Source organism: Colias croceus, chromosome 18 (genome assembly GCF_905220415.1).
Source record: "Colias croceus chromosome 18, ilColCroc2.1".
Classification (NCBI taxonomy): Eukaryota; Metazoa; Arthropoda; class Insecta; order Lepidoptera; family Pieridae; genus Colias; species Colias croceus.
In genome coordinates this window covers 5958575-5983158 of record NC_059554.1, presented here as the reverse complement: position 1 = coordinate 5983158, position 24584 = coordinate 5958575, and the positions used below count along the sequence as shown (strand labels likewise).

The window sequence follows — 24584 nt, the reverse complement described above, 5'->3', positions numbered from 1 at the left end:
CCTAATAATTAAATTGCAACGAAATAATGCAGCAGGCAATATATTTTAAAGCATTGGACACTATCATACCTACAATTAACTACACCGAAAAATATTTTTAGCATATAAAGTCAGAAACAGCAAATCGCAAAGTATTAATTGGCTGGATATATATCCTACCAAATATATATTTAATGAATTTCTAATTTCTATAGCTTACATTGAAATCCCCAGACCAATTCTCCAATTCCGTAAGCCTGAGGCAGAGGTCCGAAAACCACGCAGCCAAACCCAGTAAGCTCGGGTAGGCGAGTTTCGTCCAAGACTCAGGCACGTGGTCCATGAAAAGCGATTCCATCAGCTTCTCCATGTCGCTGCTGATTGTCAGCTCACCCTTGTGTTAAAAATTGTTAAAATAAGTATTAAGTAATGAAATTAAGCTGCATACGATAATTTAAAAATTGCTAATTCTTTACAGCTATTAAAGCGACATTTATTTAATAAAACAAAACGCGGAACTATCAATGAAACAATTTTTCAAAAAAAGAAAATCCATCTTATAAACAGATGAGGGTATATTTTTCTAATCCCAGATCTTAGACCATGAAAAAAGGTAGTGCTAACTTTCAATCCCAGCTCGACTTCCTTCAGGGACCGTCGAATCTCTCCCATAAGCCTATTCATTCGCTCACACTCCTGCAGGGCTACTATCGTGAAAGGTGTCAACTCCTCCACTTTACCCATTAGCTCTTGTAGATTGAACGGTTCGGGAACTCTATCTAGGATATCATCCAGAATGTATCGAACCTAGGTCAAATAAATAATGTTAAAGATATTTTCTTGGATACGCCCATTTAATAAATCAGAATAAAATATATCTCTTTATTGTTATGGTAATTCTTTTGTTTTATGTGTTTTTGCTAAGCGTTAAATTCCAGTTACCATAAATACCTTATTATAATATGACCACACTCTATTTTTTAATAAAAATATAAATTTTGTATAATTTTTGCAAAAAATATCTTGTTATTTTATTACCATTTCTTCTTTACTGGCTCCACCACCAGCCTGAGCACCTGCATCTCTCGGTTGCATTTCGAATACAACCTAAACATAATTAAATGAGCATAATAGTATCATTACGAATGAGGTTATATTAAAGAGCATTATGGATTTTATTAATATAAATTATGCTGTTGAAACCCGTTAAGATTAAGTTACCAATGAATATTATTAGTTATAATGATCTAAGAATATTAATTTATATAAAAAAAAAATATATTTGAAACCAATCACCTTGAACAGACGTTCGGACACAGTGGTCAAATATCCTATTTCAGCATTGGGATGCAATCCGTACAAATACGGAGTCTCATCCGGCAAGAAGTCATCTATGTATTGGTGGTAGCTGACATAGTCAGAATTGGGTGGCGATATGAACCCTGGCGCTAATGGCAACTCACCATCGACCTGATTAAAAAAATAAAATCTAAATTGTAATCTAATATTGAAATAAAACTTATTAGGAATTACTAATAATTACAAAATACGATGAATATGTTATTTTCTTCAATTTCATAGCCATTACCATATAAGAAAATTTAATTCTCAATAAACACCCATGCATTTTTCTTCGGGGTGAGTAGCTGTTGATCAAACCTTTGCTCTGTTACAATTAACAACTAACAACAGAACAATTTTTTAATCTTCATCAAGCATCGAAAGCCAGACCTCTAGGTGGTAGGTACACTAACCCCTACTCCAAAGAGATTAGTACAAAATATTTACCAATTCCGGCTGCATATACTCAAGTAGGAAAGTTCGGCATAATCTCCTATCCCAGTCATCAGTTATATGTCCTCCGTACATAATCTCCCCGAAGAGGTAACGCAAGTCTTCCCATGGCACACGAGGGTTTGCTTCCAGGTAATTGTATAAGACGTATACGCAAATTGTGAGATCACCAAAGTTGAATGGATATACTCTACAATTGAGAAATGAACATAATTTTAGGATAATTACTCTCTTTTTACGCATCGTTCGATAAAATTGTGGCAAAACAGTGAAAATTGCGAATAACAAAATTCCAGAATTTGGCTAAAAAAAACCATGCCCTATCTGATTGGTAAAATAAAGCGAGTCTTAATATTTCTGTTACCTGTTCCACCCTTGTGGGCCGAACTTGCGCCTTTCAGCTACCACGGCATGGAAGTAACAGAGAGCGAACAACACAGATTTAAACTCAGCTTCTTTGCTGCACATTTCTAAAGTTTCTTGACTGAAATTATCTAGTGCCTGTAAAATGAAGAACATGTAGTTATGTATCGATACATTTGGTACCCTGAAACCGATATTTTCATCGTCTCGCTCGATTATCACTCCATAGCGTAATCGAGCAATCTACAATGGAAACCTTTAAGACAGCTTAGTAAATGAAAAAATATCGATTATATTATTGATAACAATACCATACCTTATGTAAATTCGCCCACATGCCAATGGGAGGTTCATTAGTAATTTTAATGGCAGATTCTAGGATGCCTTGAGGTATTATATGATAAGCTGGATCTGCAGCTGGTTCGGCACTCAAATACAATCTGTTGAATACGATATTAGAATAACATCTACAGTTTTATAACATTCGTACTGTATTAGACATATTACACACATATAAATAATTCTAATGAAAATTTAAAATACCTATATTCTTCAAGAGGACTTTCAAAGGTCTCTTCCATTTTCTTCTCAAGAGTAGCCAGCCATTTGGCCACCAAGTGAATATTTTGCAGAATCACCCAATGCCCATTAACCGATGCCACACCCATCGCCTCTTCAGCTACTACTTCCTGACCCTGACCTAAAGATACGATGTGGAAATTCTTTTTATCCGTAGAAAATCCAAGTTTTCTGCCCAGCTTCTCTAAATCCTATAAAAAATAAAAACACACCATAGTTGGGCTTATATAAACTTAGAAGGCAAGAAGAAGAAATTTTACTTACTTTCAGAGGATCGACGCCAGGGGAGAGGATGAAGAACATAGGTGTAGTTGAAGTACTTTCCTGGTAAGATTTTTCTAATGGTGGCGTTCTAGCTTCAACGTACTTTGTGCCAAGATTTTCTTCACAAAATGCTCTAAAGATAAAATATTTTTATTTTATTTAACATTGAATTATTACCGTTCTACATCTTTGTCTTTGTTATTATCATGTGGATAGGCATATTAATGATAAGAAAAACAAACCCAGAGGCATATGACATCCGGTCTGGTCTTAAAGCTCGCAAAATACAAAGTCTTTGAAGCGAACTCTTATTCTTCCATTCACCAGGCAACTTATCTCTTTCAGGTGCTTCTCCGTCAGTATATTTTTGCCACCTATTGAATTTTGAGTAAATTATTTTAATGGTTGATTATAATGATAAAATAAATTATACTCATGCAATCTCTATTCACCTTTTAGTAGCACCTTCAATATCTTTGTCAAGGTTTTCAAAGGCGTCCATTTTTGAAAGTGCAACAATCCCTCCCCAGGAATTATTTGAAAGCCATGAGTATGGTGAAACCTCTGGTGCAACGGCATATTTCAATAAGAAGTCCAATTCCCTAGGATCCACTTTACCATCCGTTTGCAAAACCTAGTTAATTAAACATTGCAAATATTGCATAAAATTTATAAATTTTAGAGATAACAATGCAAAAATTGTCTCATAAAATAAAATTGAACAAACCTGTAAAGTGATGAGAAACAGGAACACAAGCTTGTCCCTTTCAAACAAGCCTCGACTTGTATAGACAAAGACAGCAAACGTAATGCTATCAAGCAAGTTTCTGACTCGACCTTCGAGATCTTCAGCCTCTTCGGCGCGCATCAAAGCCTCTTTGAACACAACACTGTATGCCTTCAATGAGAATTGGTACATAGGATTGATTTTATATAAATCGTTTAGGATGAAGTACAAAAGTGAAGCACGGGTGGCAGCGCGTCTGTGAAAGAAAAATTTAATTTGAAATTTTAAGAATTTATTTCTTCAAAAGAGTGTCGAATCGTAGTGTACTGTGCTGTGTCTTGTCGTTTTCATGAGACAAAAGACGTCTCTCAAGTAAGATATTTCAAAACTAACCTATATCGTTCGCGAGCTTCATCGATCTTGACAGATGTAACTTTACCCTCTTCGACCTTTATCTCGATATCGGCTGCAGTCTTCTTAGTGGTCTCGAGGTTTATTACGAGTGCGGAATCACTTAGGATATCTGGTCCCGCTGACGACAATCTTTTTAGCAGATCGTCTTCTAAACTTTTCAATGTGATCTTGAAATCGTTCTGTTGTTTCGTGAGGCCTGATCGTAGTTTTTCTAAATCGGGGCGTTCAGCTTTTACCACCTCGCCTAATAGCTGTTCTTCCAAGCTGTTACAAACATTAGAAACCTGTATCACGACTGTATACAATATTGATAGTGCACAATTTTTTGTTTAATTTTTTAGTGATTATGGTGAAAAAATATATAAATATTTTATTACGAAAGTCATCATTATCAATTTATGAAAGATCATTACGACTTGCATTCTTAAAAATAAATCATTATGCAAATAAATGACACTTACCCATCTCTCGTTACAGTAAAGTTAATCAGAGTGCATTGAGCCTGCATTTCTGGCTGATAGTGGGGGTTTGCTAGTTTCGTTTGAATCACTAAACGGAAATTGGCATGGTAGTCTATTTCTCTATCACCTATCTGTAAAATTTCGTAAGTATAGTTGAAAACCAAATAAAAAAAAAATAGGGGATGCACAACAGCGCTACATCCACAAAACGATTGAAAACGGTGAGCCCGCTAAGGTTTGGAAATTTTTGAAATCATTAGGGATTGGCAAATCGTCTCAATCTAGTAGCATTAATACAAATATTGATTTATTAAATAACTTTTTCTCCAATGCTGCAGTTAGTATGGATGCAAATACCAAATCTCACACACTACGCCTCCTTTCATCAAAATCGGCCCCGAACCTGCCACCGTTTAATTTTAGTCAATTCACCGTTGATAATGTTAAGAGGAGCATTATGTCCATTTCTTCGAAAGCCGTTGGTAGTGACAGTATTGGTCGTGATATGATCCTCCCTATCCTTGAAGTCGTAGCTCCTATCTTAACTCACATCCTTAACGAATCCATATCCTCTTGCACATTTCCCAAAGCTTGGAAAGAAGCTTTCATTATTCCTCTTCCAAAAAAAGTTAATCCTTCATCCTTCCATGAGTACCGTCCTATATCAATACTGCCTTTCCTCTCTAAAATCCTGGAACGACTTGTTCAACAACAGTTGTGTTCATTTTTAAACAAACAGAACTTATTCAATCCCTTCCAATCCGGATTCCGCCCAGGCCATAGCACGACCACTGCACTCGTTAAAGTCACCGACGATATTCGCCAAGCAATGGACAACAAGCAGCTCACAATTCTCACGTTATTAGATTTTAGTAACGCATTTAACTCGGTCGATCATGATATTATGCTGGGTCTGCTTGCTTCTCTTAATATTTCATCGGCAGCTATTGAATGGTTCCGTAGCTTTTTTCAGGGGCGCCGGCAACGTATTAAAGTTGATGACGTTCTGTCGTCGTGGTGTGACTTAAGTGTCGGTGTCCCTCAAGGTAGCGTGTTGTCACCAATCCTTTTCTCTATATTTATTGACTCAATTTCCTCTAATTTAACCTCTCCCTACCATATGTATGCAGATGATTTGCAAATTTACTCGCATACAGCCATTTCCGAAATTTCAGAAGCCATACAACGTACAAATGCTGATTTAGATACTATAGCTACCTGGTCACACAATTACGGTCTGACTGTTAACCCGGCTAAGACTCAAGCCATCATAATTGGTAGCCGCAAAATGACAGCCAAACTAGATTGGAACAGCTTACCGAAGCTAATTCTTGGTGGATCACACATTCCATTTAGTGAGTCTGTCAAAAACCTTGGGCTCCATCTTGATATGAACTTGTCTTGGAATGTGCAAATAGAGACGTTACGGAAAAAAATGTATGGCGCTGTAGGTTCCATTCGTCGATTGCGCAGTTTTCTGCCCATTCCTACTAGAGTATCGCTTGCAGAGACTTTACTCCTTCCTATCCTAGATTATGCTGACATTTCCTATCCTGACCTTTCCGTACAGCAACTTGACTCCCTTGAGCGACTCCAAAACGTATGCATACGTTACATATTTGGACTACGCAAATATGATCATGTGTCCGAATTCCGAGCCAAGCTCAAGTGGCCTCCCATCCGCGTCCGCCGGAATGCTCATATTCTGCATTTGTTGTACAAAGTTTTATTTGATCCTAAAACCCCATGTTACCTTAAAGAAAATTTTAAATTCCTCGGTGAAAATTGCCTTACCCTACGTTCCTCTAATCTACTTACCTTAAGCATTCCTGCCCACAAATCCAATTTCTTCCATTCTTCCTTCACTGTGTCTGCGATCAACCTTTGGAACTCTATTCCAGAATCGATAAGACGTGCTCAGTCAATAACTGTTTTCAAAAATGCATTAAAGCAGTATTTCTCTCAATTGGAATCTTAATATGTATATTAAAATATAACTATCTATTTTATTTCATTCATTTTATTCCTTGCCCATAATTAATATAGTTTCACATGTATGTATGTATTTATGTATATATTTATATATAATATATAATTAGGTATATATTATAATGTATTTATATATTTATTATTTATGTATATTTATTATAATTAGGTCATAATTATATTTTATATTTATTTATTTTAGTTAAAATCTGAATTTTAAGTTTGTAATGCACCACCACCTTAAATGTAATCCTTCTAAATTTTCGGGTTGTCTGGCAGAAATCGCTTACAGCGATAAGACCGCCCTCTGTACATGTTATTACTTGTATGGCTCTTAGTTTATAATCCTGTATTAATTGTGCAATAAAGTATTTTTCATTTCATTTCATTCATTCAAAAAAATAAAACATTCAATAATAGAAGAAAAACAATCGCGAAAAGGCTTGCATTAAAAAGTGCTAATTAAATTTTTTAAAGGTAAGAAAAAAGAGCGTGTGTGCCGAGCACACGTGTCAGAAGTGAAACTTCTTTGCCAAGATTAAAAAATACCAAAATCGTCGCCTTACTCCATTACGTGACGGTATTACTATGATGCGACCTTGAATTTTACTCTCAACGATCCTAAAGAAGCTTCAAATATCAATTAAAATACTAATTCATTTGGGTTACCTTTAGCACCCGACCCTTTCTAATTAGCACTCGGCCTAGCAATGGTTCCAGTACTGCATCCACAGATTCCCCAATATTCTCCAATAGAACCACATCTCCATTACTGACAGCTCTCTCAATACGATCGAGGTAATTTCGTTGAGTCAGTCTTATCACAACTAAAGCATCGCCATATCGTGATTTTATCCATTTGATGCCTTGTCTAAAATTAATTATACATTTTTAATCACAATTTTTGGGTACAGTATCGAACCTCCTGCTATTTATTTTTTCATATATTCACTGTACAAAGTATTATTTATACTTAATATAGATATAATATATACTTTATATAATATAATCTTACAATAATGAACTTACAATTGTGGATCAATCATCAAAGGCCATCTAGCAGAATTTGTCAAAATGGTCGCGTTTTCCGTGCTCATCGTATCAGTGGGCAAACCCTCGTTATTCCAACAGGCCACTTGAGCGTCATCTGTTAGCATTGATAATGGGTCCAATCCCTCCGTTGTTTCGATTTTTGGCTAAAACATCATTCCAAAAGTAACTATCGATCTAAAAAATAAGTATTATGGCCCCGTAGCACTGTCCAAAATTCTAATTTTAATGTCTACGGATCACGAAATGTAAATTTTAAAAACAAGTGTTAAATGCATTTTTTATATTATCTGGGATTATCACTACGTTTTATAGCAGGTTTATTTCCAGTCTAGGAAAAAAATGGCGCTATGGCCTATATAGCTGTCTAGCACAATTTCTTCGCCTTCTATCGATGTCATTTTCCACACTGGAAATAAAACTGCTCCAAAACATCACGGCACAGAGGTTTGAGAAGTATTACTTCTTACATTGGTCTTATTCAATGTGGGTATCCAGTCTTCGTTCATAAGCATGAGCCGATATCGTCGCATGAAGCATCCGACGTAGGAAATAAATGCCGTAACCAATAAGACGTCTCCGGGCAACATGACACCAGACTCCTTGAGGTTCACCACTGTCGCTGACCATCTGTTGCGAATGTTTATTAATTGTGAAGGATATTTTAGAGGATTCGATCCAGTGTCCATAAAGAAAGTCAAAATACTTGGTTAATTTCCGCTGTTAGGAATGGTCTAAAATATTCTCTCTTAAATTGAAAATACATATAACTAGAAAAATAAATTTTGTGTATTATTTTTGCAAATCTACCTATGTACCTTATTTTCTCAGAGGCTAAACCGTTGACAAGACGGTTAGCCAAATCTATAGTATAGTTAGTGGCATCAGCTTCCGCCTGACACTTCATCTTTTCATTGACCGCTTCTTGGAAAGCTTTCATAAGTTCTCCTAATTGTTCTTCCAATTCCTGAAATTCTTCTTGGTTAAAAATTCACTTTTTTTTAATTGTTAATGAAATAGTCGAAACTTCGAAAGATAATTGATGATTTGTCGCAGTATGAACGCACAGAGTAATACATTGCATTGAAACTAATGACAATTATTTCAATGTAATTAGAGCGATAACTTTGCTATACAATTAACATATTTTAAAAGTCTTAATTACTAACTTGAATCCTCTCAGTGAGGAAAGCCAGTTTGTCCCTAGCTGCTTGTAGTTCAGCATTAGCTGCATTTAAAGCTCTACGCTTGGGTTCCACCACAACATATACATCGTAAAACTTTATTATATTGATGACCCAAGCACACAATCCTGCCGCTGCTGCCGATTTCGACATTATAAACTCTGCGTTAAACTCCGGATTCTTTATGTAAGGTTGGACAGCCTAAAAATAAAGGATCATGATATAGTATCAAACATATTTTAATTTGACCTGGCACACGATATTTAGCAGCAGGTACTCTGGAAATATAATGTTACTTACCTTAACAACATCTGGGTGTATATTTTCTTTATCATAATACACTAGATCATATAAGAATTGATCGACTTTGGCCATCATTAACTGAAAGATCAACGAATTTATCAATTTTAGATTAACCATTATCATGAAAAGATCAAGCTTATTCGATTTTTAAGACATACCTTGCAAGCTTTCCACGACCTATCTTTAGGCAATTTTCCCTTCTTCGAAAACAGAACGAGTACGGCTGCAGTTACATTCACTACAGCATCAGGTGGAGAACCGAAAGACTTTAACTCAGTCAAGTTATTCTTATTCAAAGTGTTGAGCGCTTCCTGCGCAGCAATAAGTGCTGGTTCGGCCTTTGCCAAATCATCCGCGCAAATTTTAGCCTTTATTGTGACGTCTTCTTCAATCACTTTGACCTTCTTTTCTTCCTCAGCAGCTGTGTATTTAAGTAATAGAAATATATGTCATTTCAATAATTGTGTTTGAAAGTTAAAATGATTTATCTGACTGAGCGTTAAAAGATTTCAGTTTTAACATACCGAACGCTTTCTCTTTGGATACTTTTTCACTTTCAGCACCGACAACTTCGATCAATTCTTCTGCAGCTCTATTTTTAACCTTTAATATTTGTTCTTGTTCTGCAAGTGTCACCTGAAAAATATTATTTAAATGATTAAATAATCTTCTAAACTTTTCTTATAAGTGATTTATTCACAATAAAAAATGGAACATACCTTTAAGACAGCTACATCCGCAGCGCAGGATGCCAACTTTTCCAAGCCATTTTCGAGTCTTGAAATCATCATTTTCAAATTGTTTGTTTTCTCTGTTAACAGTTTACTGTACAAAGAAATTTGCTCCAAGAACGTCTTCGGAGTTGTATAGTTATATCTACGCTCATTTTGGAAATATACCGCCGACATTTGATTCACACTTTGATGGACATGAGACATAAAATTCGCCACTGGCTCAACTAGATCACGCTAAAAAAAGGGAACACACAATACAATTTTTAAGTAATATCAATTCATGCTAACGTTTGTGATAAGAGAACAATTTGACATTAACAACAACAAAATCATGGAGATAAAATTCCACAACCAAGTAAGGTTTAAAATTTTAATCTTTAAAGCAGTACTTTGAAACTATAAAATCAAATGAAAATTACATACCGGTAAAGCTTCCACCTCAGAGATGAATCTCTTCGACACAGAACGCAACGCCTCCCTGGGCCACTCGTGAAACCAGTTGATGGCCGTGCAGTTCACGATCGACGGGAACTTACGAGCTCGCACACGTAATGTCGCACCCACAGGTGAGAAACATAACACCACCTAAGATATTTATGTTTCTTATTATACAAGTCCCATATCTCCAAATTGGTGATAGTCACTCTTCATAATAAAGGTACTTACTTTTAACATAGTCCTAACGCGATTAATAAAGAACTTCCAGCAATTCTCACGAGTATCAGGAACACCGGATGCTTTAGTCTGCAAAAACACAAATTAAAATAAATTCATCATCACTTATACATAAACTTGGTTCTTCTTCTATTCATTAAACTAGCGACCCATCTTGTTAATAATGATGAGTTAATGCTGATGAATTGTCCTTACCTCGCCCCTAACACCATTAATAATATTCTCTGTTTCATCATCAGCCAGCAATTCGGGTATCTCTCCAGAAGCTAGCAAGTCATTAATCAGGACCAAGAAGCGCTCATCAGCGACTTGAGCATCCGTCATAAGGAACACGTTTCCTATATTCTTCAGACCAGCTTTTATATACAAGCCCGCTGTTAACAAAGAGAGCATTTAAAATACAATTTTCAAAAGTTATTGCTTTATCGTAATAACATCATAGAAGTCTATTTTACCGAGATCAACTTTCAAGTCATTGATACTGTAGCCTTTACGAAGTTGAATTTGGAAGACTTCAAGTGAAGAAATAAACGAAGACAGTCTTGATAGAGATTGTTTTCCGGATCCACCAACTCCAACAAGCAGAGCATTGCCACGAGGTGCTTCAAGGATGCGGTTAATTCTATGCAAGAAATATATTTATTTAAAGAGGTTCTCTGTCAGAAATTAAGATTTTAAACAGCACAATAATCACCTGCAAATATGATACATAGCATCCTCAAAAAGCACAAGATTCATTGTAGCCACGAGATCGTTGTATGAGGAAAGGGATTCATCAAGCAACTTTTTAATTTGCGCCCAATCTCTAATGGGGAAATATTTGGGATCTCCAATTCCCTCCGCGAAATGGCAATAGATCAATGGCTTTTCAAATACTACATTTTCATCATAGTCCTATAATAAAAAGTAAAATCGACATTAGATAAAAAGAAAGTAGGCGTTAAAAAAACAGAACATAGAACCCAAAAATTTGACCCTAACCTCACAACTCTTCTTTATAACATCAACAATAAGTTTATTAAAGTTTTCATTATCAGCAGAGTCGACCAATTTATCAGAGTATACTCGAGTCGCTTCGTGCATCCAAAGACGAATGAGTTCAGATTGGTATTTTATGGCGTCACCGGTAGTAAATAATATTCCCTGTCAAAAATTATATTTTATCAAAGCTTTGTATTACTTTAAAAACTAATCTCATTAAATTCATTGACTTAACTTCAATTTGCTAAATTTTAAAAAACATTGGAAGAAAAGTACCTACCTGGAATATATTAGATAGATCGCGTAGATTGAATATATAGTGAAATTTAATAGCTGTCGGCAAAAATGTAGAAGCTAGCTTATTATGTAACGCCAAAGCAGCATTAACAAGATTCTCTGCATACTTTTGTACTACTATTCCGAATTTGTTAAGCGGATTTCCTAGATGTTGGGATAAAATCTGCTTATAAATATGGAAACATGCGTCCAATCCAGGGAAACTGTAGTAAAAATAACATGTAAAATAGACTCAATACTATAATAGAATAAAATTAAATAAAAGAAGTCAAAAGATCATACCTGACGGCAAATGTACAGAAATGCCTCTGTAATCGAGGATCGATAGTAAACGACCCAGCAGTTGGATTCATACAAGAGACAAACATACAATTTGAAATATCTTTCAGCGTCAATTTCTGCCTGTCGTACCTGCAAACGAAATAACAATATAGGAAATATTTATCTTGGTACTAAAGTTGCTGCATGCCTAAAGCTATCAATTTTCCACAAGTATAACAGAAACAATACCTTGTTTCTGTTAAGTATAATATAATATAATATTAAGTATATACAGGGTGTAATCGTTAAGTGTGCACAAGCGATTATTCCGTAACTATTGCAGATACCAAAAAACTTTAAACTGATATCGAAAGTACTTAACCTAATGAGTAAAATGGCCATAATAAATTTTTAAAAATAAAACGAGAAATATCCAAAAATGTTACATTAAACGCTCCCATACATTTTATTTCCCATACATTTTGTATTCATAGCAGATTTTCGAAGTGATGTCCTCATTGTGAAATACAATGAGGAGCTCTATTTACAGTTTCTAAATGAACTTCCCTTCAAATTTGCGAAGTAATTAAAGCAGAAAACCAAAAAAAGAAAGAAAAAGCTAAAATCTTTCATATTAAATGTACTAGGTTGATCCAAAAGTAATGATAATTTGGTATTTCCTGTGCACATAAAAATATAAAACAAATGTTTTTTGCTTGCTCATGTATTCACTAAGTAATCACAAAAAAATCATATCACCAGGCCACGTTTCCAATTATTTACATTAATTTGAATGTGAACCGTGCATGCCAGAATGTTTCCCGACGAAAAGAAGAAACAACGATTCGACATGTAGAGGGTAAATTTCTAAATTTTTAATGATATCAGGATCAGGATAATTTTTTGTCACGTTTTGTGATCATGGACGTTACCCGAGTTCACCATGTTTATGCTGAAACCAAAAAAAAAATCAATGTCCTGGATGCGAGCTTCCAAAGTGACGATGAAGAAATTCAAAGTGAAAATCAGTAGGTTAGATTAAAGCGGTAGTTTTTTGGGACGCTGAAGAAATAATTATGGTGGAATATTTTAAAAAGGTAGCCACTTTATTGGGCTCTTACTAAACAGACCAAATTAAAAGATTGCGGTAGGTTAGTAAAGAAAAGAGACATGGCAAACTGCGGACCTGAACGCTGTTTCACCAAGACAACGCACCAGATCACAAAGCGTCAGTTGCGATGGCTGCCATTCAAAAATCGGCATTCCAAATGCTTGAACACCTACCCTATTTTTTAGATCTAGCTCCTATTTACTTTTATCTCTTTCCTCGGCACAAGAAACACTTTCTTAGCAATAAATTATTTTAAGACGACAGCGAAGTGATGGCCGCGTGGAGGGGTTTTTGTGGATGAAGTCAAAGTTTTTTTTTTTTTAAGTTTAGGAAAAAAAATATTGAAGTATATTTTCTAGTTAGAAGACTACCTAGAGAACTACATAATTATTATAACTGTAATGACCTTGTTTAATATTGATTATCATTACTTTTGGATCAACCCATGAACATGGGATATTCGTATCTCATACTAAATGTATGGGAGGGTTTCAAGTTAATTTTTTAGATATTTCTCGTTTTATTTTTAAAAATTTATTATGGTCATTTTACTCATTAGGTTAAATACTTTCGATATCAGTTTAAAGTTTTTTGATATCTGTAATAGTTACGGAATAATCGCCTGTGCACACTTAACGATTACACCCTGTATATGAATTAAATTTTTATTTTCTTACCAATGTTTATAATCCATAAATTGTCTTATTAGGGTGTGTGGTTGCACTGTACCATACGTGTCTACCTCCGGCATGTTCAAATCATCAACAAAGTATATCATAAACTTGCTACCCGGTGGACCAAAATTACGACCAGACTTCTTTTCTAAAGGCTTCTCCAGAACTTTCTGGATCATTTCTAGAAAATAAATTATGATAGAGAAAAATTATCTTAGACACAACATACACGAATATTTTGCTTATTAAAATCTATAAATAGTTAGGGAAGACAAAAAGATGTACCTGATAGTAGATTTGGAAACAATTAAAACACAAGTACTTTAAGAAGGAGTAGAAATAACAGTCACCATTAACAACTATTTTAATAACGTACCTGATGTAGTATAGAAGTTAAGAGGTGCATTAGTGATAGCAAAGTTATCAGACAATGAGTTCAGCTTAGCAGCAACGCTAACAGTCTTTCCACTGCCCGCGCTGCCCACTAACATTACTGGTTTTTGTTTAGCGATCAGGAGATCCATGAAGAATCTAATGCGGGTAGTTTCTGATGTCGATACTAAACATGACTGAAATAAGAAAAATCTTTAAAAAACGAACGATACAATAAAGAGTAAGGTACAACATTTTCTCGATTTGACGTAAAATTATAACTTCAAAATAAAAATACTCCATTTACCTACCTGTAAAGGTATATCTGGATCCAATTCAAATGACTCCACTTTTTCAGTCCATGGCAACCATTTCTTCGTCTCTGGATCAATGAAAAACCCAAACACATTTCCAGTAGAAGGGAATTTGATCTGTTTGAATTCATTGCAAAACCACTTGCTGAATTCATTACGCCAGTCGACGAGCTGATCTTGGAACAAGCCTGATCCAAATCCCCAAACGATACAAAATACGAAATAGATTTCATACCTTAAAGATTATAAATTCTCAAACAATTTGCACGTAAAGAACTTAATGTTAAATATAGTTTAACATTTAATTATGGAAAAAAGTCATAAATTACATGAACTGTTCTTACCATTCTTTCGGACAATCAGTAGGCAGTAAACTCTTATTGAGGAAACATTCAAGCAAATAACACGTAAGCTGTATCTGCTGCAGTTCACTCAAGGGTGTGATTCGCTTGTACTTTTTGCACGATTCGAGTAGAGAGGGTATATATTTGTCAAACATTACTGTTAGCATTGCTTTCTCTGATTCATCATCACGGGTAGTTTCTATCCAAGACGCTACAAAACTTTAAAAACAAATTTATGATTAACTAGCTTCCGCCCACGACTTTGTACGTGCATCCCCGTTTTTCCCCGTTCCCGCAAGAATTTTGGGAAATCCTTTCTTAGCGGATGCCTACGTCCTAACATCTACCTGCAAGCCAAATTTCAGCCCGATACGTGAAGTGGTTTGGGCTGTGCGTTGATAGATCACTATATCAGTCACCTTTGAGTTTTATATATATAGATTGTTGACATAAATCGACAATTTCGACTCAATTAAAACCCGATGTTAGTTTAATGGAGCAAGTGGTAAGAACAAATAAAACCAATTTATTCAACGACAAAAATTATCTCTGAACTATTATTAAAAACTTAAAAACATAAATTTATAAAGAATAGAAAAAATTCGATCACGAGGCGGGACTTGAACCCGCATCCTTCGCGCCATTCCGGGGCGGATGCCTAACCAACTCAGCCACTCGTGACCCGCCTGAGCAATCGAATTTATTCTATCCTTTCAGTTTTATGTGTCTTAAGGGACACACCGCGCGCCATCTATTGATATGATTTAACAACCATCTCAACCAATATGAAGCACTTTTCAGTGAATACAATATTGTAACGATGGAACACGACCTTTTCTTGAATTTATATTTTTTGGTTTTTAAGGCATTCAAATGCTTTATAAATATAAATTTATAAAGAATAGAAAAAATTCGATCACGAGGCGGGACTTGAACCCGCATCCTTCGCGCCATTCCGGGGCGGATGCCTAACCAACTCAGCCACTCGTGACCCGCCTGAGCAATCGAATTTATTCTATCCTTTCAGTTTTATGTGTCTTAAGGGACACACCGCGCGCCATCTATTGATATGATTTAACAACCATCTCAACCAATATGAAGCACTTTTCAGTGAATACAATATTGTAACGATGGAACACGACCTTTTCTTGAATTTATATTTTTTGGTTTTTAAGGCATTCAAATGCTTTATAAATATAAATTTATAATTTATATTTATAAAGCATTTGAATTTTTTCTATTCTTTATAAATTTATATTTATAAAGCATTTGAATGCCTTAAAAACCAAAAAATATAAATTCAACTTAAAAACAATAAAAAATTAAATCTACTTACGGATTCCACCCCAAATCTTGTGGGTTGATATAAAGAATACCAGCACGAGACACAGTAGCTGGAGTCGCCGTACGTAACGTAGCAATTTCAAACAACAGACGCATTGATTTCGTTAAAGCTATCCGCTCATTACTCGCTAAAGTCAATACCTAGTAAAAAATAATACAGTATACCTACTCATACTACCCAAATTATTTTTTTTATAACAAATTTAAAAATACTTGAGTACAAACTTTATTATCATCCATCAATGTGTTTAAGCTTTCGATCCACATTGGATCAATATCACCATCCAAGACAATCCACTTTGGCCCATCACCGGGCATGTTGGCCATGTCCCTCATAATCGTTGAAAACAATCCATCTTTCCACTCTCTAGTTGCAGGATTAATTATACCAAACAATTCGTCATTTGTCACTGCTTTAGGGTCGAGATCATTATAATAAGGTTTCATTTTCAACATGTGGTATGTTCTGTTAAGGCATTGCCACACCATAGATTTCCCTGTTCCCGCAAATCCGTCAATGAAAACGGAATGTCGCACAGCGAATAACTCAACGAGTTGCACCATCTGTTTATTATAAACAAAAGCAATAATTTGTTTACTTCAGATTAAAACCAAAAGTTCCAAGATTTTACTAAGAAATACCTTTAAAATAAATCCTGGTTCAGGTTGCAATTTCATAGATATTGCCCCTGCGACGAGACTCTTCTCGAAATCGAAATCACGTTTTCTAGGTACATCTAAAGCAGGGAACAAATCCCCAATAAGACCCATGAAGACAGGCATATCATCCGTTACAATTTTGGGAATATTAAAATCTCTCAATGCTCTCATTAGCACTTGATCTTCAGGTCTCAAACGATCGCCTCTCTAATTGTAAGAACATAAACATATGAATATCATATTAAGTTTAATTTCACATTGTTCATCAATTTCCATTTATAATAAGTATAATACCTTTAACGAACCAGCAACAACGAGCACTGATTTAATAGCTCTCAATCCCCAATCATAATGATCTTGCTTTGACAGTAACTCCCTACACAACGTGTAAAGAGTAATAAATTTACGTGCTAGAAGCCTAGCCTCTTGGAATCCTTCAGCGACCAACATAATTTCACAAATTAATTCAAAGTCAGGCACCACCATAGCACAAGGCCTGTTAGAAATAATATTATCAAAATCATGTAAACGAAGAACAAGAGACATTTTGGTAAACTAGCTATTTGTTACCTGAATAGTGCTTTTAAATTTTCGGGCAGTTCAGTTCTTCCGGCGTATCCAGGATTCATGGTAATGAACATACCTATTGTGGGTATGAGTGTAATATATTCACCCATAAAATCAAATTTCTTCTTCTTTGCTTTTATAGCATCTAGAACACTTTTTACTTGCACTGATACTACAGAAAGTACCTCCACTGAGATACGATTAAACTCGTCAAAGCAACCCCAAGCACCAGTTTGGGCAAGACCTAGAATTCAAATAAAATAAATAATTAATTGGAACGTGTCTCTCAGAGACGAATATAGGCTAGTTCATAATAAGTTGAAGCGTTCGATAAAAATTTTTTGGGGACGAAAAATTAGAAAAATTTGTTCATGTGTTTTTTTATCCAAATTACTGGCGACAAATGTGTTCAACGTTTACCAGTAACACTAGTAATTTACCTTTATAAATATTGCCACAAGACTTGTAATCCATCTGCTCAGAGCAATTAAACACATAGACCATGATACCGAGCGCTCTTCCCAAATCCTTGGTGGTTTCCGTCTTGCCTGTTCCCGCGGGACCCGCTGGAGCACCACCCATTATGAGATGCAGACTCTGTTTGTGTGAAATTAATTTTTCTTAGTACTCATGAAATTTCAGTCATTCCGATATGAGTGAAATATTAATAAAGATCCAAACAAACTTTTGATCATATGGACCATCAAGAATCAGTGAAAGTAAAAAAAATACATACCTATAATAAAACACACTACATATTGGGTAGTCATAACTGACAACTGTGTGCTTATTATTTTTTTACCTGAGTTAATGTGATGTAGCATCGATCAGTCAGAGGAGTAATTACAAGACGAGGCGTATTTCCCAGATATTCGTAATCGTAAAGAAACTGGGCATCGCAAATATTAGCAAAGCAGTTGTTTAATTTCATATCCCATCGATGTCTAAAGAATGAAATTATTTTTATAAGTAAATAACCCTCATTCTGTCGCAGTCGGGAAAAAGAGAAAATAGGAAATACGTGCGATCTTTTTATTAAGTCTTTACCTCAACTGACTCTGCCACTGGAAAGCATTCGATGTTTCAACTTTGGCAACAATAAGCTTGGCCACTACGTCTCTCGAATGTACATCAATGGTACAGATGGTCATAATTTTTTGACGATCACCAACAGTCAAGTCTCCGAGTAAAAGAACAATCAAGGCATTTAATTGCGCAATTTGCTTCTTCTGATAGTCTTTGAGCGCTCCCTCGTAACCTATCAATGTTAAGAAAGTTAATTTTTTTGCGCAACTACTAAATTTACTCTTATTATGTAATTATTATCAAATGTAATAGAAATCACCTTCTTCAAGCTTTTCAAAAGCTTGATTAGTTTCCGTGGTCCACCAAATTTGTGTGCCCACAAGAGCTGGCTGAGCTGGCCAGTCAAATACCCATTCGTCACGAGGTTTATCCTCATACGATTTTACACTGTGCTCAAATATATCTCGTAAGGTATAACGCATACAATCCGTCACTCTATTTAGCCATATTTCGACCTAGAAATAATTAATTTTTTTAAAAATATATAAATGATGACCACCACCATAGTAAATATTATGTTATCGAATGTTTAGAATTGCAGAATAAAGAGCGTTTTTCAAAGCAGAAAACTGACTTTTCCAGAACAATCGCAGCATGGTGCTTTGAATGGCACGTGCTCCTCATTTTCTTTGGATATCATCTCAATAGCTTGCTTGCTGCCAGGTTTGGGGAACACTAACTTCGCCAAATTATCATAAAGTTTTGACAAATGGCGAGCCACAGCAGGTGGATTATTTCCGTTAGACAAAATATCTAGAAGAAATTTAAATATTTTAATACGTTAAGTTATTGTATTAAAAATATTTTTCGAAGTATTGTTTTATTTAGTTACCCAGTAAATCTGCTGAAGACACGAAATAGAAACGAGGATAAGCCAAGCGTTTCGTTTCCAAATAATTATTGAGTGCCTTCTCGCACAAGTTGAGTGAATTCATTAATTCTTCTAGTTTTTCTAGTAATCCGGGCTTATTGGTTGCTTGAACCACATTGGGGGTATTTCCAATGTCTTTCAATAATTCCTTCAAAAATATTCGGACAATTTAGTCATTTATAAAATTATAAGTTTCATACCTACTTCACATGTTATGCACTTCAACTTAGTAAGTATAGATGCGTTATGTATGGAACCCACACGTGATCAAAGCTACATTTTTTCTTTATTTGAAGAAAATTGATTGTTACACAAATATCTCAATATATCAAATATATTATTACCTTAAATGTTTTGTCAATCATATCGAACCGTTTCGAATCTTCTGGTAACTGAGCTCTTATATCATCAGAGCCCACAAAGATACTCTCCAGATACTGCCATTTGCGTTGGACCTCAAACCAAATGGCGATAACTGCATCTGCTGTACCAAGTTTCTTTTGCCAAGCAGTTACTTCTGTTTCGTAGAATCCAATAAATTTCGACGACATCATGTTTTGTACTTGATTCTGTATCACAACATTTATTTATTAATGATTGTTTATTTTTCTAAGAACAGATAAATAATAATCATAATAATCAATAAATAAAATCGTGACCTGATTATCTTCAAGAGTCTCAACAAGTTCTTCGCTAGCTTTGGGTAATTTGATACCTGTTCTATCATGCACGCTATAATCGAACTCCATGATAGCCCATGTAGCTTCCAATTCCCTTTAAATTACAATAAAACAATCATAGCAAAATTAAACAGCCTAAAGATTGACGTTAAAAATTTCAGGATGGTAAGAATTGGTGTAAAACCCCTTCGCTTTTTTGTACAATCGGTTTAAATTACAATATAATAACCATCCGACTAACTATAACTTGGATCAATTAAATAGTAAAAAAGTATTTACTTGAGTGTTTTCTCCATAGCAGCCTCTTTGACAGACTTATCAACGATAGTTTTAACTTCCTCTTCATATTTATGTAGGTTGAGTGCAAGTAAATCTGCTAGTGTCGTATCATCATCGATATGGAATTTTACCTAAAACATCATTAATTTGCAATATTCTACATCTGTTTGAAAATATGTACTTATTGATCATCGTCGGTAAGTCACCGATGACACAAGTAAAAGCGTAAATAATTTAAAAATCAGATTTAAAATCTCACCTTTTAGTGTCGTTTAAATTACAACTAAATATTTATTTACACATATTTACATTTCTAAGGAATGACATGATATCTACATAATGAACTCTGAAAGAATATAAGAAGAGCTACAAGCTTTCGGTTGAGAATATCGTCTTGTGTTCAGTATTTGTAAACCTTGTTCCTTAATTTCATGATATGAATACGATTTATTGAGTTTGATTGATTCTTGAAACTTGGGTCTTCTAAAGTCTTGCAATTGTAGGTATTTTTTATATTCTCGTCTGACTGGTTCTTCATCTTTATCGTCGATTACCTCAGTATCTGTTGTTTTGTTAAATCCATCGAGAGATTTGAAATCGTACAAAATTTGTTTTACTGACACTCCTCTAAATACATTTTCTCTTGATTGTAATGACTTTTGTGAACCGTTGCTCGTGTTTGTTAAAATGACTTTTGTGGGAACTGCTTTCTACATGGTATGATGAAAACAAAAATAGTCTATAAAATTATACAAAAAAAAAACTCACAAAATCTATTTAATTCATCAAGGCTAACTACTTGAAAACACACAGATTACAGTTTAAATACTATGAAACATTTACTTCAGTTTTATAACCTACCTTTGTGGCCATCATTAGTTCAACCCAATGCCTATCTTTAATAGCTGGATTCTGTAAATCGGTAACTGCTCGCAGAGACGTCATTAAGTTCTTAATTGTTCCTTCAATAGATATGTAAGGTTCCCTGAATACGAAAAAATCATTTAAAGTTACATCGCCGATTAATTTCTGGTCAATAATCCATAGAATAAATGCGAAAGTAATATATCTGTCTGTCTGTCTGTCTCTTCTTCACGCCTCAACCATTGAACCGCTTCGGATTAAACTTTATACAGCGATAGCTTAAGACCTAACAAAGGACAAAGGAAAATAGATCGATTTTTCCCGAAAATATCACGGGAACGGGAACTGCGCGAGTTTTTCTATGAAGACGTGGATGAAGCCGTAGGCAGAAAGCTAGTCTATTAATCTTACCATACTCTCATGTCTTTGTCCAACTGACGCAAATCTTTGGTGAATCGCTTACATTCTTGATCCATACCATCGGCATCGATTTTCTTCCACGGTGATTTCTTCCAGAACTCTATTGTACCCATTACTAGATAATAGTAATCCCACAATTGCTAAAACGTACATAAATTATTATTTTTTTTTTATATTATAAGAAGGTAGGTGTATTTAACAGATATGTATTGTCATAATACATATAATAATTACTTTTATTAATTTAAGTTCCCGCCGACATTGTTTGAGGAACTTGTCATCTGGCGGCTGAATATCAAATAACGCACAACTCTTTCTCAATCCGCTCACAATATCCTCAAATTGTAAGAGCTCCAAATGGACTTTGTCTATTTCTCTGTACGGCTCTTTACACGTTTCAAGGAATACCTAAAATTTAAATGATCCACATCATTCAGGGCTGACAAAGAACTCAAAATCGCTTGTATTCATAAAAACGAAAATATTGAAGTTTTTCCCATTATTATCTTCAGCATGAATCATGATGTAGCTTGGGAAGCCAACTAAACTAACCTTACAAACATTATTGAAATATTCTAATGAGCAACAAATTGAACAAAAGCTTTGCCACAATGCAAAATAATACATTTTTATTATACCACATCCACCCCAAGCAATCACCAACCTCTTTCAACTTGAACTGGTCTCGATACATAGTAAGCCTCAGATTAATAAGGGCCACTCGTTTCGCAATGAGCGCCGCTTGAGCCGCTTGTAATGGCGCCACATTATTCTTCTGTACTGTTGCTAACTTCACTAAATTACGCCATCTCTCCGGCAGAACATCCAACTAACCAAATATTTCAACTTAATTAAATATGAACCATTTAACTATCAAACTTGTATGAAACTGTAAGCTATGTGCTAAGCCAATCATTGCGTTTGTTCTTTTTTAGGTTATCTAGACTATTCTTACCAAAGTATGTACCAGGTATTTATGTGCAGTTGAAGGCTCCTATTGAAATCCAAATGGAAGCAAGAAATAAACATGATAAATTTAATTATTAAACATAACATGAAAATAAATTGGGCCTGCATATCAACCAATCTTAATAAATCATTGTCAAAAATCCCGTTACCTTATGATGAAATGCTCTAAATATTTTAAAAGAGCATATTTTGGTCAAAAAGTTCATTGGAATATGCTGAGTTTATCAATAATGTTATTTTTACGTTACTTTACATTGAACAAAGTTAGTTTTCTGTCTCTCTCTTCTGGTACCAATCAAAACGTCGCATGTACCTTTCAATTCACGCACCTGTTCATAAGTTTCCTCCGGGAAGTCGACCCCATACTCCTTGAGCACATATATGATATCCCGGAGCGGTTCGAACATTTGCTCCGTGCCAGCATCTGCTTTGGCCTTCACCTCGTTGAGGACGCCCATCACTTTGAGCAGACCCTCGTAGTCATCATCACCAAGTTCCACTGATAGTTCCTTTGTCGCGTACGCTATGAACTTTTCTAGGTCGTCCAGACTGTTAGTTTATATTAAGTATGATTTAGTTCAATATGTTTTCAGAGGAAAGGGATGGGGAACCTTATCCCATACCTTTTAACGTCGGCAATACATTTTTAGAGGCGTAAGGTCTGCAAACGACCTTCCGCCTATGAAAATTTTGGCCGATTAGCCGATGATGGCAAGAAAAATAATAAAGAGGAAAGATTTAATTATAGTTAAGATATAACTCAAAGACTACTAGATCGATTTGAATTTGAATAAGAAATAGAGATAAAACGACACTATTTGCACGTCATTAATTAAAGTTTGAATAGTACAGTCGATATATTTACCTCGTCTGAACATGATCCTTCAAGTTTTGCTTATAGAGATTACTCCACTTGCAGATAATGTTCATAATGGCTTGATTGAGTCGTTTCAGATCTAACTTCAACCAACCATTACACAAGTAATTGGGAGGCAATGCAGCCACTTCGTCATATAAAGTGTTGAATTTGTCGATCTGGTACAAATTAATTAAAATATTTTATAAAAAGTATTTACATTCTAGATGTTCTGATGAAAAATAAATCGAAAGCATAAGAATAAAAATTTTTATATTATGAAACCAAACCTATCACAATTATAAATACTAATTCTATTTTAAATACAAATAATAGTTCTTAAAATTTGATATAAACCAAACACACAATTTAACATACTTCTTATACAAAAAACATACTTCTTTCTGATACTCCTCGAGTTTAGGTTTACACTCTGGCGGATCCTGACCATTATTATCATATCTGTATTTATCAAACTCTTCAGGTGGAATCACTCTGCCATACTTCAAGAAACCCGCCAAAACTTCTTGCCTATCTTCCATCCATAGCGGAGTGTATTTTTCATATTTCTATACAAAATTAGTTTAACAATACAAAATTCAAGGATTTCCAAAAATCTTCCAAATATTATGTAGATTTGGTACTTACTGAAGCGTATTGAACAACATCTATAATGCTATTTTCTATCCTCTTTGATATGTCATGGTAGAGATCGATCATGCTTTCTTCTGCAGCTATATCATCTGTTAATAAAATATTAGTAGCTAATCATGTTAGTAAGGCAATATTATCAAAAATATAAAACAAAAAAATAAGTACAAAACATAATACTAATCCAGAAGATCTTAGAAAGAGAAACAAAATTTCTAGATACCCTCATAAGTTGCAATAGGCACAATAGGATCGATTCGTGGAAAAAGAGTGGCTTGTAAGAACATGTCCTTCATCATCTCGACCATTGTATCGTAAAGTCCATCTGCATCCTTGATTTCTAAAGATGGCGTGAATGAAATATCTGCAAATCGTTTACTTATTAAATTAGAATTGTAATTACTACTCATACAAGCCCTGCATAATCCACTAAAATCTGAATTACACCTCGTAATATACTTACATTTTTA

General features: G+C 34.8%; 1 protein-coding gene across 1 annotated transcript in view; it reads right to left on the bottom strand.

The window, feature by feature from the left end:
* LOC123699722 (dynein beta chain, ciliary-like) overlaps positions 1-24584 on the bottom strand; it is a 34041-nt gene that overhangs the window by 1252 nt on the left and 8205 nt on the right. The window contains exons 22-79 of the mRNA XM_045646737.1: positions 24338-24478; positions 24112-24206; positions 23862-24032; positions 23473-23642; positions 22937-23156; positions 22303-22467; positions 21873-22046; positions 21630-21778; positions 21216-21339; positions 20355-20485; positions 20055-20169; positions 19740-19964; positions 19357-19543; positions 19099-19277; positions 18784-18979; positions 18486-18696; positions 18241-18382; positions 17879-18035; positions 17442-17682; positions 17166-17367; positions 16854-17078; positions 16437-16775; positions 16204-16352; positions 14868-15086; positions 14521-14758; positions 14214-14406; positions 13841-14018; positions 12074-12202; positions 11775-11994; positions 11495-11656; positions 11208-11407; positions 10969-11135; positions 10709-10887; positions 10505-10582; positions 10262-10423; positions 9824-10072; positions 9629-9740; positions 9263-9525; positions 9102-9182; positions 8787-9002; positions 8436-8584; positions 8088-8247; positions 7597-7763; positions 7237-7438; positions 4582-4712; positions 4100-4384; positions 3707-3962; positions 3432-3613; positions 3222-3353; positions 2980-3112; positions 2680-2906; positions 2453-2576; positions 2138-2274; positions 1768-1963; positions 1276-1449; positions 1018-1086; positions 604-786; positions 200-373 (exon numbers count right to left, since the gene is read on the bottom strand). Of these exons, the coding sequence (XP_045502693.1) occupies positions 200-373; positions 604-786; positions 1018-1086; positions 1276-1449; positions 1768-1963; positions 2138-2274; positions 2453-2576; positions 2680-2906; positions 2980-3112; positions 3222-3353; positions 3432-3613; positions 3707-3962; positions 4100-4384; positions 4582-4712; positions 7237-7438; positions 7597-7763; positions 8088-8247; positions 8436-8584; positions 8787-9002; positions 9102-9182; positions 9263-9525; positions 9629-9740; positions 9824-10072; positions 10262-10423; positions 10505-10582; positions 10709-10887; positions 10969-11135; positions 11208-11407; positions 11495-11656; positions 11775-11994; positions 12074-12202; positions 13841-14018; positions 14214-14406; positions 14521-14758; positions 14868-15086; positions 16204-16352; positions 16437-16775; positions 16854-17078; positions 17166-17367; positions 17442-17682; positions 17879-18035; positions 18241-18382; positions 18486-18696; positions 18784-18979; positions 19099-19277; positions 19357-19543; positions 19740-19964; positions 20055-20169; positions 20355-20485; positions 21216-21339; positions 21630-21778; positions 21873-22046; positions 22303-22467; positions 22937-23156; positions 23473-23642; positions 23862-24032; positions 24112-24206; positions 24338-24478 (10235 nt within the window). The remainder of the gene's footprint in view (positions 1-199; positions 374-603; positions 787-1017; positions 1087-1275; positions 1450-1767; positions 1964-2137; positions 2275-2452; positions 2577-2679; positions 2907-2979; positions 3113-3221; positions 3354-3431; positions 3614-3706; positions 3963-4099; positions 4385-4581; positions 4713-7236; positions 7439-7596; positions 7764-8087; positions 8248-8435; positions 8585-8786; positions 9003-9101; positions 9183-9262; positions 9526-9628; positions 9741-9823; positions 10073-10261; positions 10424-10504; positions 10583-10708; positions 10888-10968; positions 11136-11207; positions 11408-11494; positions 11657-11774; positions 11995-12073; positions 12203-13840; positions 14019-14213; positions 14407-14520; positions 14759-14867; positions 15087-16203; positions 16353-16436; positions 16776-16853; positions 17079-17165; positions 17368-17441; positions 17683-17878; positions 18036-18240; positions 18383-18485; positions 18697-18783; positions 18980-19098; positions 19278-19356; positions 19544-19739; positions 19965-20054; positions 20170-20354; positions 20486-21215; positions 21340-21629; positions 21779-21872; positions 22047-22302; positions 22468-22936; positions 23157-23472; positions 23643-23861; positions 24033-24111; positions 24207-24337; positions 24479-24584) is intronic.